Raw genomic sequence first — 16,112 nt, forward strand, 5'->3', positions numbered from 1 at the left:
ATTTGAATATTTTAAAATAAAGATTTATTTATTTATTTGGGAAAGAGAGAGAAAATGAGCGGGGGAAGGGGCAGAGAGAGAAGGAGAGGGAGAGAAGCAGACACTGTGCTGAGTGCAGAGCCCAACATGGCGCTCAGTCTCACCATCCTGAGACCATGCCTGAGCCAAAGTCAAGAGCAAGACACTTAACCTACTAAGCCACCCAGGTGCCCAAATTATCTGAATTCTTAAAGAATGAATTATTTTTATAATCAGGAACAAAATTTTTTTAAAAAAAATCTGTTAGAACTGAATTAGTTTCTAAGGGTATATCAGTTCTAAAGGGAAATCAAATTTATCATATAAATGAGTTTTTTTCAGTACTAAACATAAAATATCTATATTACGGAGTAAAACAAAATAACTGCCAGAAATATAATTTAGGATTCTGTGAATAAGTCTGGAGCTGAGAATAAGGAATCAACTCTAACTATTCTATCCACCAACGTTAGAAGGGTAGCATAATCATGAAGCTTGCAGAATGCAGTGTCAATCCCTTGGGTTTTCAAGTAGAAAACAGGCAAATACCATTATTAAACAGTCAAATATATTTATATGCATTTATTAATAAAAGTAGGTGAGAATATCATTTGCATTAAGGAGAAATAAAACAATTGGAGATTCAGATCATTGAAAGCACAAATGAATTTTCAGAAAAGGAGCAGAAACTTTGGTAAGAATATTGATAAACCTTTCCAAGATGAACCAGGGTGGTCGACATCTATTTCATAGTTAGATGTGGTTTGTCTGCCAGATAGTGCCTAATTTCATTTCTTATATACTATCCCTGAGCTTTAAGCTCTCTCTCTCTCTTGCTCTCTCATACCCAGGGTTGGGGAAAAATAATGGACGAGGCTCAAGGATTTCACACATTAATTTTTGCCCAAGTGCATAAAGGTGGTTGCCTCAAAATGCCATATATCCAAGAAATGTGGAAGGCAGGTATAGTCACCAATTTATGGATGAAGGAATTTTTATTATTCATCTCCATTTCTATTTAGTAGGCCATCTCTTGGCTGCAGATATTAACAGTACTATGTGCATGTATTTGTGTGCTTGTGTGTATTTTAAATCCAGATTTCAACAATCAGAGCTGACTAGATGACCTCACTTACCCATTCCCTGTTCACACATAAAGCTTACCCAAAATGATACTGCTAAGGATATTAACAGGTTGTTTGGCAGGCTATTTGGCAGGTAACATGTTTCTAACTAAATTTTCATTGATTCTTGAGGAATAGCATTAAAATGAACAAGAATTAGATTTGAAGCATACAGCACACAATGTAAATATACAGTAATTTATTTTTAATAATTTAAAAGAATTATCAAGGTTGATTTTCAGCATTTTGCTCACTTCTCCCCCATAAAAAATATCCAAAGATTCCTTTTAAAGGTCACTTAACAAGCCAGCAGTTCAAAACTGTATTTTGATTTCCCACCTAGAAGATTTATTACATGGCCAGATGCAGAACACAATTTTAAAATTTATATAGCAAAATAATACAGTAAATAAGAACTTAGCCTCAAAAATGAGTTGCCCTATATTAAAATCCTAGACCCACCATTTACTAGTTGTTTAACTTTGGGAAATGTCTGTGGCTCTCTATGTCTGTGCCTCCGTTCCTTTCCTATCCACCCTCACAAGTTGTGAGGATGACAGCTAATCCATGTAAAGCTCCTCACACAGTACCTGGTCATAGTAAGTTACCAGTAAATCACTATTTTTTGTTCACTTAGCAGATAACAGCCTGGCTAGCCAGCTCAATGATACCCTCCTCCTCTCCAGAATGGTGATGGTGTGCTAGATTCAATGGTGTATATACACATTAGGAAGACACCCCTTTTCTGAAGACATACTTGATGAGTATTCTATAGGTCAGTGATGCTGAAGTATCCTGCAGGGCAAAATTTGATGGGTAAGTAGGCATTATGACTGTAATTTCAAGTAGTAATAAATATAAGTGCTGAACATGTTTAAATCTCATTTCATAAAGTAAGGCACCTTTCAGGACTTGCAGCTCCCTTACAACAAGATACTAAAAAAAAAAAAAAAAATCAAACTCATTATTTCTTAGGGCACACATAAAGTACCCTGCAAAACAAGGGGTGCCTGGGTGGCTCAGTCCATAAGCGTCTGCCTTTGGCTCAGGTCATGGTCCCAGGGTCCTGGGATTGAGCCCCACATCGGGCTCCCTGCTCAGCCAGAAGCCTGTTTCTCCCTCTCCCACTCCCCCTGCTTGTGTCCCGTCTATCGCTGTCTGTTAAATAAATAAATAAAATCTTTAAAAAAAAATTAAAAAATGCAAAACAATAAATATAAATGCTGAACCGCAAAGCATTTGTGGAATGGTAAGATGTTTTTTGACCAATCTCCCATTTATAGACAACAATTCAATCATTTAGACAAATCTACTTCAATATATGTTAGAAAGTCATATGAGGCCTGGAGCAAGATACACAGGTCCATAAATTAGAGTTGCTAGAAGTAGACCCCATAGCAATCTTCCTTAAATGAAATTACCAGCTGGGTTTTGCAAAGAATGCAAATTTATCTGTGAAAATTGGTGTGTCCCTAGGCTAATACCTTGTATTTTGGTCTGGGACTCCGGAATGATAATACCCATGCCTGTAATTCTCTTTGGTAAGCTTAAGAACCATGGGAAAGTCATTTTCATGTGACGTTTGTGACTTTTTCTCTAGTAAGTTTAGGCATGAGCATGTCTTTGTCTATTTACAGTTAAATGAATTTCCAAGACTGTGGACTTGGAAGCTCTGGCTTCAGCCGTAAAATTCCTCATTTCTGTTCTTTCCAGACTCCCTTACCTACTTGAATGCAGCTTTGTATCTCTGTGGCAAAGCAGGGCCTTTCCTGGCAGGTAAACCTGCCAGGTGAATCCACCCCTGAGGGGCGTGTCAGTACCATTTCCTGGAGCAATCTCACAGGGTGGCTCTACTTTTCATTTGCGCTCAAATAACTTTGCTTCCTCCTCTGCAGCTGCCAGACCAGTTCCTGCTGCTGCTCAGGTAACCCTAACCTCTCCAGGGCACCACTACAGGCAGAGGGGGTTGATAAATGACTTCTACGTGTGCCTGCTTGCCTTCCTTCTTACCCTTATTCATGAGCGTTCTCTCTCTCTGTTTGTTCCATAGGGAGAGCGTCTGGGAAGTACCTTGCTGACCACTGAGAACATCATGAGCTCAAGCTATTGGAGTGAGATGAGCAGCAGCAGCTGTGGAACTCCACAGCCCCCAGAGGTGCTACAGTGCCAGCCCCAGCATTACCACTGCTACCATCAGTCAAGCCAAACCCAGCACCCACCAGAAAAAAATGTAGTGTACGAGAGAGTGAGAACCTACAGTGGGCCCATGAACAAGGTGGTTCAGGCCTTGGACCCCATCACCTCACAGGAAGTGCTCTCTCCTCTCAAAACTGCCTCCTCCTACCAAAATTTGGTTTGGAGCAACCATTCTCAGGTACCATAAAGATAACTATGTGTGATTTGTAGAGAGGGGATATTTTCAACCTCATTTCTTTTCTTTCTGCTTCTCTGCCTCTGTTCTACAGGATGTTATCTTTTGGTGGATTGCAGCTATATAAGCAATGTACGGTTACCCAAATTCCATCTCTTGCTGTTCTTTCATTTACTAGTGCCTGTGGTTGTTTAACAGCTCCAGTGAGTTTTATAATCTAACTAGAGCATAGGATGACTCATTTTTTGTTGGATTTGATTGAAATATCTGATCTGGGGTATTCCTTTGCCCTTACCGTAAAGCATTCCTCAACTTGAATACAATAATTTTTATAGAATAGGGTCCCACTGAATCACTTTATTTCAGAAGTAAACAGATTTTTTATATCAAATATGGTAGTTCAGAGACAATGAGTTACATAGAGTGATGAGCAGTTGTGTTCAGTAAATAGTATGCTGCTCCTAGATAAGTCACATGCACAAATATCTGTTCAAATTGTCATATGTGTTTCATCTTCCAAAAATGACACACTGGTTCTTAATACAGCCAAAGTGAATAATTTATGAATATTGGTAGAAAGAGGATTGAAAGAGTGGATATAGGATTGAGGAAGGCAAGATGTAAGCAATTGTTATATAAAAGCTTAAAAAAGCAGAACTCTAAGACACCCTTTAAAATGAAATAAAATTGTTTTTAAAGGGGTTATTTTAGTATCATTATCTGTTCTAATAATCTTGCCAATGAATGTAAAGGAACATTGCAAGACTATAAAATTAAAAGCTCTGCCTGTTTTCATTCTTTGAATCCCTTTACATTTATAGACATAATGTAAATTTGCATGACTTTGAGCTTTCTGGAAACATCTGTCCAAACTAAAATTATGTTTTCAAGATAAAATTTATACTGTAAAGAGTTCAAAAAGCAACCATTGGGATGATATTATCTGATGTTCATTATTTTACCGATCTGGAATAATATGGGTTATTTTTCCCAAAACCACAATTTAAAATAGGATATGAAGCAACATTCTAAAGTATATAATAAAACTATTTTTGAAAGAATTTTTATTTTTTTATTTTGATTTTTTTAAAGATTTTTTATTAATTTGACACACAGAGAGAGAGCACAAGCAGGGGAAGCGGCAGGCAGAGGCAAAGGGAGAAGCAGGCTCCCCAGCAGAGCAGGGAACCCGATGTGGCATTCCATCCCAGGACCCTGGGATCATGACCCAAGCCAAAGGCAGTTGCTTAACCAACTCAGCCACCCAGGTGCCCCTAAAAGAATTTTTAAAGACATAGATAACACAATTACAAAGGCCACAATTTTACTGATATTTCATGCTTAGCTTGAGGGAAAAAATATTAAGAAAATATCCAGGATTTACTTCAGTAATTTCCTAGTTGAGAAAAACTCCACCTGTATTGAAGTCAAAGGAAAGAAAAATATGAAGTTAAAAAATACTACTTTGCATAATTGATAATAATATTGTGAATGTACATTTCAATATTTAGTATTAGGATGTTAATGAACAACAAAGTGGGTGTCATCTATGTTCCTTAATAGCCCCAAAACAAGGCAAAAACAAGTTACCATTACTATAGAAATGCTAAAATCACCCTATCTGTCATAGTCATTTAAAAACATTAATCTCTTTTCTTGTCAACTTGCTAGTAAAGATAGATAAAAATTTAACAGCAGAAATTTAACAAATTATAAATATTGATTACAGAACAAGTTTTAGGATCACTTTATTGATACTCCTTAGTTCAACTTTCCTTTTTAATAATCCCAGAACCAAGCTGGTCAAGCTTTTTTACAAGACTTTTCTTCTTTCTACCTGATAATTACTAAAGTGATCCTTGTAAGACTCTCTCCATCCTGAAACACAGTTCCCCATAGAGGAGATTATAAAGAACCCTAGGGACAGAAAGTATGGTCACAAAAACTGGGATAAGAGATTGCAATGGAGTGTCCTGAAGGCTAAAGTTATTTATAATTGAAAAGAAAGAAAAGTAAGGGCTGTGTGAAGATGAGGTAGGTGAAATTTTAGATATGTAGTAAAGGACAAAACTAAGAAGTTTCATTCCCTTAGTGAAACAAGAAGAAAGAAAATTTGACTATAAAATTTCAAACTGAGTTAGATATCAAAGGGCATTTACAAATCCACTAAAAGATAATTTGGCAAGACAGTTTTTAGGTATTTGTCACAAATAATGTGACGAAGAAGCTCTTCTATTTTTCCTTCTCCTTGTTTCTTGGCAGGATGGCATTGTATAAAGTAGAACCTAGATTTGATCTGAAATTACCTTCATGTTAATGTAATGGGTAAGATGAGACAGCAGCTTTATTATATACCATGCCAAACACAAGAAAACAGTACATATTACTCAATATGTACCTTTTTTGTTTGTTTCATGTTTTAAAAAAGTCTCTATATGCCATGTTTTAGAGACATTTTGAGTTGGTATGTAGCAACTATTCTGATGCTAGAGTTTGTGATCCTCACAGGCAGGAAAATGTGTATTATAATCAATTGTTGGTTATCATAAATGCAGTTAAACTTTTACTTTGTCTTTTAGCATTTTAGTGTTTGGATGACATTCAGATAATTCATAAGATTTAAAAATATATGTAATTGGGGCGCCTGGCTGGCTCAGTCGGTAGAGCATGTGACTCTTGATCTCAAGGTTGTGAGTTCAAGGCCCATGATGGGCATGGAGCCTACTCATAAAATACATAAAATAATAAAGTAAAATAAAATAAATAAAAATAAAATAAAATACAAAAAATACATAATTGTCAGTAGTAAAATATGTTCCCTTCGAGAAACTGAAATTGATGTCACTCTTCTTTGTTTCCTGATCTTAATTTTAGCTTATGTAGTAGACATTTTAGATTTAACTAAATGCTTTTTGCAGCACTTTAGTATTTTCTATTTCTGGCTTTTTAGTACATGTTTTTCCTCTAATGCCTTCTTGTGCACTAAAATGGTATTTATAAATATAAACATATTTTAAATTTCTCCAGATATAATGTTGCTTTGTTTCTTGTCTATAATTAATAGATATATTTTATTATTCTCTCAGTTTATCTGATTGATAGAGCAGAGAAAATTGAATATAGAAAATACTTGTGGTGAAATTATCTAAATTAATTCTAGAATTAAAATTACCAGGTTTATCCATACAGACAGGTAAAATCAAACACAGGGTAATCAAGGGCACAGATGCATTTTAAAACTGAATGCAGTCTTGTAAATAAATGAAGTTCTAGAAACTACACAAAACAAAATAAAACAACTTACCGCTCAACCTTTTAAAAAGCTTAAATATTAACCTACCATCATTAACTCAAAATGAAATACTGCCTTAATGAACACCATTGATGTAAAATTACTCAACATATATATTTCCCATCCACTAATTTAGCTTTTCATGAAGTTCAAGATATTTTCCATGTATGCAAAGGAACTCTGTTGTATGAGAGAGAATTGAATCAAAATAAAATGTTTTTTAATAACATTCATTGAAATGAATATTTATTAACTATTATATAGGAAGCACTGTGATTATTTGGATAAATACGATTTGCTTATCCCAGGGAGAGTCCACGTTGAGGATAGATGTACAGGACCTGGTCTGTAAGTGTTCCATATGTCTATATTTCATTTTTAAATATTATTTTGTGCTTTGGCCATCAATATTCTATTGAATAAAACAAGTTTTGGTGAAAGAAGGGACCTCTTAATGTGTCATATGGGTTACCATTCTTTTGAAGTTAAAACTTGCAACCAAATTTAACTCTAGAAGCATCTGGGGAGAATGTGTTTTTTTGTTTGTTTGTTTGTTTAATTTATTTGACAGAGAGAGTGAGAGAGCACAAGCAGGGGGAACAGTAGAGGGAGAGGGAGAAGCAGGCTCCCCGCCAAGCAGGGAGCCCGATTCGGGGCTCGATCCAAGGACCCCGAGATCATGACCTGAGCCGAAGGCAGACGCTCAACCATCTGAGCCACCCAGGCGCCCTGAGAATGTGCTTTTATGTGTGTTATTGATAGCAGAGGCTCAGCTTGGGTTTATCTTTGTTTACATGATTTTTTTCCCTTTTTCCCTTTTCATTGGTTACAAAGATTGTGGATAGCTCCCTTGCTGTGCCAGGATTTCTATACAATATCAGAAAAATTTCTTGTTCTGGGGGCAGGGGTGTTTTGCTTTGATAAATTGTTGTTCAAGGGTGTGGTCACTAAAGTGAATGATTGTTCAGGGAAGTAGGTTGTAGAAAAAGGAATGAGGTCATAGGGTAAAGAGGCTCATGTTTTCAGCTTTGGTCAGCGCTTTTATGCTTGAAGTTAAATAAAGCTATAGAAATTGTGAGTGCAACTAATTGGGTAAAAATGCCCATGCCAATTGTCTCTTTTTTAAGGGAGGTTTGATAAATTGCTGGGCCTGTTTTCAGGCCATGACACTCACAAGCTGTCCTTGTGTGTCTATGTGACAAGGTGGGGAAGGGAGGCAGGGCAAGGGGAAAGGAGGTGAACTGGTCCTTTAACTGCTGTGATCCAAATTTCTTTTCTTGACAACTCATGGTAAAACAACTGGGATATTTGCCATGCTCTTAAATCCCATTTATTTTTATTTAATTTTTTTTTTTATTTGACAACAGTTGGCACACAATGTTACATTAGTTTCAGGTGTACTACATAGTAATTCAACTTCTCTATGCATTATGCTATGCTCACCACAAGTGCAGCTACAATCTGCCCTCATCCAACGTAATGACAATATCATTGACTATAGTTCCTGTGCTGTGCCTTTTATTCCAGTGACTTATTCATTCCATAACTGGAAGCCTGTATCTCCCACTCTCCTTCACCCGTTTTTCTATACCCTCACACACCTTCCCTCTGGCTACCATCAGTTTGTTCTCTGTATTTATAGGTCTGATTCTGTTTTTTGTTTGTTAAACCCCATTTAAAAGTGAAAACCTTTGTAAACAAGTATATTTGAGCTAACTTTTTTTTTCTACACCAGCAGGTATGGTAATATCATCTTTTTTTTTTTTTTTTTATTTCCAACAGAGCATATATACTTCTAGTTTTTAAGGACAAAAAGCATATACTGCAAAGAGACTGTGTACTTTATTTTTTCTCCTAGTTTCCTTCAGGAAAAGAGAAAGAATGAGTCTCTTAAATGAGGGATTTCCTTTGGAGGAAAGGAATGAGGGGAAGAAGTTATATTTCTAATACATTCTAGTACATTCTATTGCTTTCTTAACATGAGAACAGAATCACAGATTTTATCCTAAATCAAGGAAGTGTTTGTTTCATCTAAAAATAAAGATCATTATAATTTATTTGTTTCGTCCTGTACAAAGTTCAGAACAATATTGAACAATAACCTAAGGCAGGTGTTTAACCATGTTATTGGCTTTGAAAGGTTTTAACAAAAGCATCTTTTAAACTATTCAGGGAATGTATTCAAATGGCAGTTGGCCTTGGCAAATTCTGTCAGCATAAATGTCAGTTGGTATTTAAAGATATTGCCTCTTTTGAAGCTGTTAGTCCTAAACTGTTACTAAGTCGCTATTATTACTTTCAGTGATTCTCATAGTCATTTTAAGACTCCTTCTTGGAACATTATATTATTTATTAGTTTTTTAAAGTTTTAAAGTTCAAATTAGAAAGTTCCATGGTAATTTCAACAAGTTTCCAAATATTTAGAGAACAAAGTCCTATACTGTGTATGTAATCTCTATTGCTTAATTCTCATTCCCAGCAATCTTGCCATCGCTCCTATATTTATTGCACCAAAGACTTGTACTCTTTGATAAGAGTTATCAATAGTAAATAAAAGCTAATAGGTGTTGGCTACAGAGGTTCATATTTTGCAGAGTATAAAGATGAGTCACAGAAAACATTGTGTGGAGAAAATGCCCATACAAATGAATCTATGGGGAATGGCTCATGGAGAGCTGCAAATAATAAATGAGCAGTGATGAGGTAGACTTTAGCAGAACCAAACTATGAAACAATCTAGTGTAGTGGCTAAGAGTGTAGGTTTACGTTTTAAACGTCTTGGGTTTAATTCCTGGTTCAGGGTCATGCTAGCTATAGGTATCAGTTACTTAATTAGTAAAATGGGACAAAAGTACCTAGCTCATAGGATTGTTGTTAGAGTCAAATTCGATAACACATTATGGAAAACACACAGCATAGTGTCTGACACATAGTATTAGCGTCATAGAGCCTAGAATAAATTTTGACCTCTCAGGACCTCAGTGTCCTCATTTGTAAAGTGGGGACAGTAATACCTTCCTTCAGGGTTTTAGTGAGTATTAAATGAGATAACATGTGAAGGTGTCGAGCCCACTGTCTGGACACTCAATAATTCTTTCCATTTTTATAATTGATTTATCAAAATATAGCCAACAAAAGCCCCTAGTTGCACAGACAAAATAGGATAATAGATAACTAATGAACAGGCTATAAAGTAAGAGTTTTTTTAACACTGGAAAGATTAGGTAAAGATGTATGTTTGAAAGGCTTATTAGGGTTGTACTAGCTAAGAAAGACTAATGAGGAAAACCATTAAAGCAATTTTCTAAAACTCATGGTATATGATCAAAAGACTGGAACAGCAGGAATGTATTTATAATGTTTACTGGCATAAGTATCCTTTAGAAAGAGTAATTTGGAAGCTCCCATGCTCTTAGAGTCTTTGAACTTGAACCTTAATATTTGAGATGGAGTTTTTTTAGTTTGTGCTTTTTTTCCTTTTTAAAATGCAGTGACACTGGGCATTAAAGCTTGTTTGCTGTCTGCCTCTTACCTAATTTTTCCTCTAGAGCTACACTTCTAATAGAGTAGCATGTGGCTATTTTCATTTATATCTAAATTAATCAAAATCAAATAAAATTAAATATTCTGTTCCTCATTGCATGAGTCACATTTTAACTGTTCAACAGCCATATGTAGCTGGTGGTTACTGCATTGGACAACACAAATGTAGAACATTTCCACCATTGTAGAGTGTTCTACTGGACACTGCAAATCTACACATTCAGGCTTCTCATTTGAAGATAGAATTACCTCTAAGATCATCACATTCAAGGAAATTTATGGTGGTACAAATGTGTGATCAAAGTGCTGCCAATTTATATGATCAGCTATAATGGGTAGATAAACATGAAATAAGAAAATGAAGCTACAAACTCTCAAAGTTTTAAGTTTAGAGTAACTATTTTAGGAGAAAGAGAATTAAATTCATAAACTTTTTTTTTTTTTTTAAAGATTTTATTTATTTATTTGAGAGAGAGAGAATGAGAGAGAACACATGAGAGGGGGGAGGGTCAGAGGGAGAAGCAGACTCCCTGCCGAGCAGGGAGCCCGATGTGGGACTCGATCCAGGGACTCCAGGATCATGACCTGAGCCGAAGGCAGTCGCTTAACCAACTGAGCCACCCAGGCGCCCAAATTCATAAACTTTTAAAAAAGAATTAAATTCATAAGTCTAAATAAAAGATTTTTATGTATGTATATATCCTTCTGTTTATATGATTTTCCCAGAGCCTCACTTTTTGGCAGAGCAAATGGTTAAGAAGAGGAAAAAGACGAAAAATGACCTCCCTCAATCAAAATGCATCTTTCTTTCTTTTGGGCACATGATCTGTTTTTCATAACCTCTCTGCAACTACCTATCTCCCTTAACCTACTGAATTAATTTTAAACTTCAGTAAGTAAAGTTCAAATATCATTCTCATTTTTACAGATGTGGTAACTGAAGCACAGAGATGTTATATGACTTACTAAAGTTCATATAGCTAGTATGTGGTAGAACTAGGATTTAAATCTAGCAGTCTAGTTCCAGGTCTATGCTTGTAACCTCCATGCTATGCTATATATTCCTGGTCTACACATTTGACTCTTATTTATGTTACACAGTAACATCCGATATCTGATTCCTATTTTCACTTCTTGATCATGTATATGCTTCCATTATGAACCACTTATAATCTTTTGACACAAGCCAGGGCATAAATAATAGTGTAATGAACATTTCAAGGTGTTGAAAGTTTGTTATTTACCAAGAAGGCAGACATTTTTTGCTGCTGTTCAGAACTCTTTTTTTTAACATTTTTCTTATAAATTGTATTGATTGTTTTGTATCAAAATATATAAGGCTCCAGCACTGGGTAGTAAGTTGATAAAATTTTAGTTATTTAAAAATTCATAAATGCTTTAGGAGAACTTTGATAGAAAGATATTATGAATAAATAAAATCATCTTTTACCTTATTGTGGGATTTATAATCTCAGCTATAAAATGTCATTTACTTTGTAGTTCAAAATATTTTCAAAAACTTTAATAATTGAGTTCCAAAGTTAGGTTCAAACTCCTCACCTTGATGATGTTAAAGTGTCTCCTTAGAACAGTCCTATGCTACTTTTACCGTGTTAGTTCCCACTACCCACTTCCTTCCACCTTGTGTCCTGGACACACTGTACTGCTGATTCTTGAAGAAACTGAGCATTTTGCCTCCTTCCCACCCCTGCCTTTGTTCATTTCATTCCCCACTCTGGCAACAGCCACCCTTCTCTCACATCTTCTCTGGAATTCTACCTATCCCTTAAAATACATCTGGAAAGTTATCTTCTTAAAGACATCTTCTCCAATCCTGAATCTTCTTACCCTGTCCTCAGTGTAGTACTCCACCCCCACCTCCATCCCAGATGTGTTCTCCTAGGTAGTATCACTTTTTATTATTTAACTATAATGTACTTATAATACTGAGTAGTATATTACTGATGTGGTCCTTCTTCCCTTCCCCCAGAGACTATACACTTATTGAGGGTTAAGATTTTTTAGCACTGGGTGATACACGCAAACAATGAATCATGGAACACTACATCAAAAACTAATGATGTAATGTATGGTGATTAACATAACATAATAAAAAAATCAACTGGAAAAAAAGATTTTTTAGAAATCAAAAATCAAAGACAAATCAAAATAAATGTTTTTGACAATGGGATGGAACTGGAAATTTTCTCTCCCACTCTTTCTCTCATCTTCCTTTCCCCCTTTCCCCTCTCCCTTTCCTTCCCTCTTTCTTCCATTCCCTCTCCCCTCACCCTTTGTGATTATGGCTTGCAAAAATGCCTGAATGTGGCTGTAAGCAATGGCTTTAATAAAGATATACGGTTATGATTATTTGTGAGTTTCACTCTTCTATGCCTTCTCTTCGAAATGAAAATGGAAAGTAGGGCACAAATTGCCTCTTTAAAAAAGTGAAAAACGCATAAAGTAAATATTAGAAAGCTATTTAATAGGGCAATTAGTTTTCTATTTTAATTCTTGGGTCACATTAAGAATCTGGACTTGACTTGTTTATATTTGATTTACACTTTTTTCCCCTATGAACAAATATTTATCATTACTTATTATGGCAAATTATGTTAAAGGGTTAGTGATTCTGATCTGTCATCATATTATTTCCCTGGGATCTTGTTGTGTTGCTTCTTTTAAGCAAATTAGTTTGAAGTTGCTAATTAGTCTGTTTATAAAGATATTTCCTTTACCTCCCCTGCTACTTAAATTCTGTCTAGGTGAAGTGATTTTATTTATTGAATCTTGTTCTGTTATCTTATAATTGTTTTAGTATATCAGTTATGTGCCCCAAATTCCCTCATAAAAACTGCTACTACTGCCCAGTACTCATCCACATTATTTTAAAATATTCACAAACATAATTATATCTGAGAATATGTTATCTAGAAAAGTTGCTTAGGGGCACCTGGGTGGCTCAGTCGGTTAAGTGTCCGCCTTTGGTTTAGGTCATGATCCTGGAGTCCCAGGATCAAGCCCCACATAGGGCTCCCCACTCAGCAGAAGTCTGCTTCTCCCTCTGACCCTCCTCCCTCTCGTGCTCCCTGTCACTCACTCTCTCTCTCTAATAAATAAAATCTTTAAAATAAGTTGCTTAAATTCCTTACAAATACCTCATATCACTCTTCTGCTGAAGAAACCTTCAGTGACATTCAGTGTCTATAAATTTCTTAGTCTGACTTTCAGAGCCCTCCATTATCTGGCTTCTAGGGACCTTACTTTCTGGAACTCCCCTTCTAATGTTCTGTTTCAGCCAAAATGTAAACTGTTGTTCTCTAAATATAGGCCCTAACGTTCCATAAATATGCCTTTGCTCATGTTGCTCTTACCTCTGAAATGTCCCATCCCCCCATCCTCACCAATCTCGATGAACTGGAATTACACCAATTTTTCAAGACTTTCCTCAGGTATAACCTTGGGATGAAATCTTAAATTGTCTCAGGCTGAAGTTATCTCTTAGCCCTCAAAACATTCATAGTAAGTTCCTCATAGCTCTTATAATACTCTATTGTTATTTACACTAATAATTTTTACCCCCTTAATAATTATAAGCTTGATGAGGGTACAGAGTATATTCTATCTATGCTTTATATCTCTTCCAATACCATTATATAACATTGAACAAATTACTTAGTTATACATGTAACCAATCCAATAAAAGTAATGCCTCATATTAACAGATGGTATTTTTTATTTTTCAAAATTCTTTAACATATATTATTTGCCCACTGAAATTTCAAAAATTAAGGAGAAAAACATTATTACATCCATTGTACAAATTTTACAGTGTGCACATAAAATATGCATTGTATATTATTTTTCTGTTGTACAAATAAAGAAACTGAGACTCAAATAGTTCAAAATAACCTGTCCAAGTTATAGCAGCTAGTTAATGAATATCCTGGGTTTAGAAACCAGCTCTTGATAGTTTCACTATATCAGCTATCACCCTTGATTAACCCTAGTTCAATACTAAAGTATTTTCAGTTTAAACAAGTTTGTATTTTTTGGCTTCAGCAAATCATTTGATGATAATCCTTACGGCAAATCATTTGATAAATTTCCCCATTCTGATATTCTATTATCAGAGTGGAAAGTATAAAAAATACATTAGAGAACAAAAGCAGTTTCTGTTCTAATTTTCAAGGTCTTGCCCTGAAATAATCCTGGAATTCAGAGTATGTCCTAAATTTTTAAGGTTTTCCTTCTACCTAAAGGAGAATAGCACCTCTCCAGCTTCTGCTTTCCCTTCTTTCTGCCCTTCACTGAGCTACGTGAAATCTCTCTCACTAAGGTAAGTAACTGAGAAATTGGACCCATTTGCATTCCATATGATTTGTTAATTCTGAGAAACATAGCTTTTTAACAAACAGAAATAAGATGTAGTTTTATGAATTCTCTCTAGGGCAACTAGAGCTTCCCAGCTCTGATTTAGGGTATACCAAGCTATGGACAATTATCTCAGGTGACGTAGTGAAATTATCCCAAAAAGCAGACTGATTTTAATCCACTCTGATATTAAAATTGGTAATGTCATATGTACTTTATAAAAGGAGGAGGAAGAGAAAGAAAAGGAGGAAGAGGGCTGATACAACTTTACAAAGTTGAAAACCATTACTTTAGGGAGTGTGGGAAAAGCAACCTGGATTTTATACTAAGCCTGAGCTCACCTAATTATAAACAAAATTATTTTTTTATGATAATTCTACCTAAAGAAAGTTGCCAACAAGACAATAGTTATGTATTTAGCAAATGTGAGCCACAGAAATAAACAACTCAATAGTATGCTAAATATTTAATCAAAAAAAGTAAGGCCTTCCTACAAAATTGAATATGAGTATTAAAGAAAAATTCAATGTTTTATTGAGTTTGGAGTCCTGTGAATACACTGTATAAATATATCATGTAGTCTACCAAAATAACCTCTATTGGAGTTTTAGAAGTTTAAGTTATTTAATCAGGATTATTCTTTCACACAGTCACTTTTGGGAGGATCTCTTGTTTTCAGGCACTCAAAATTTACTTTTGATAGTAAATAATATAAAAAGCAAATATCTAGCCTCCTATTATAAGAACTAGTCAAATCTAATAGTAGAATTATGTTCAACAACTCGAAAAACAGAAAATATAGTGAGGCAACCTATAGATGCAGCAGAAAAGAGGTTTAATGGGAAAAGCTACATTTGCCTGGACCAATTCTAATAATGAAGCCTCAAAACAATTATGTACATTATAATTTATGGAATTAATGTACTAGCTTTCTAAATATAAGAAGATTGAATATTTTTTTCATTTTAGGACCAGACAAGTCTTTGTACAAATACACCAATTTGCCTTTAAAATATCTACTATCGGGATGTCTGGGTGGCTCAGTCGGTTAAGCGTCTGCCTTCGGCCCGGGTCATGATTCCAGGGTCCTGGGATCGAGCCCCACATCGGGCTCCTTGCTCAGCAGGGAGCCTGCTTCTCCCTCTCTCTCCCTCTGCTTGTGCTCTCTCTGTCAAATAAATAAAATCTTTAAAAATAAATGAATAAAATAAAATATCTACTATCTTGGCATCTGAATAAAGTAACCCTGTTTATACTACTATAGATAAATGTCCCAAAGATGTGATGTGTGTGTATGTGTGTGTGTTTATTCCTACTTGGGTTAATTTTTACAAGTTTATAAAACTTCTTAGTTTACTCTCTTATCTTAAAAGCTAGTCTACTTGGCTAT

The 16,112-nt window shown here is 35.3% G+C and overlaps 1 protein-coding gene across 3 annotated transcripts in view; it reads left to right on the forward strand.

The window, feature by feature from the left end:
* The first annotated feature begins 2,998 nt into the window (after nucleotides 1-2,998).
* POF1B (POF1B actin binding protein) overlaps nucleotides 2,999-16,112 on the forward strand; it is a 103,495-nt gene continuing 90,381 nt past the window's right edge. For all 3 annotated transcript variants that reach the window (XM_078065162.1, XM_078065164.1, XM_078065163.1), the window contains exons 1-2: nucleotides 2,999-3,066; nucleotides 3,193-3,516. In XM_078065162.1, coding sequence (XP_077921288.1) covers nucleotides 3,235-3,516 — 282 coding nt within the window. In that variant the 5' untranslated portion in view covers nucleotides 2,999-3,066; nucleotides 3,193-3,234. The remainder of the gene's footprint in view (nucleotides 3,067-3,192; nucleotides 3,517-16,112) is intronic.

The sequence above is a fragment of the Halichoerus grypus genome, chromosome X, assembly GCF_964656455.1.
Source record: "Halichoerus grypus chromosome X, mHalGry1.hap1.1, whole genome shotgun sequence".
NCBI classification, from domain to species: Eukaryota; Metazoa; Chordata; class Mammalia; order Carnivora; family Phocidae; genus Halichoerus; species Halichoerus grypus.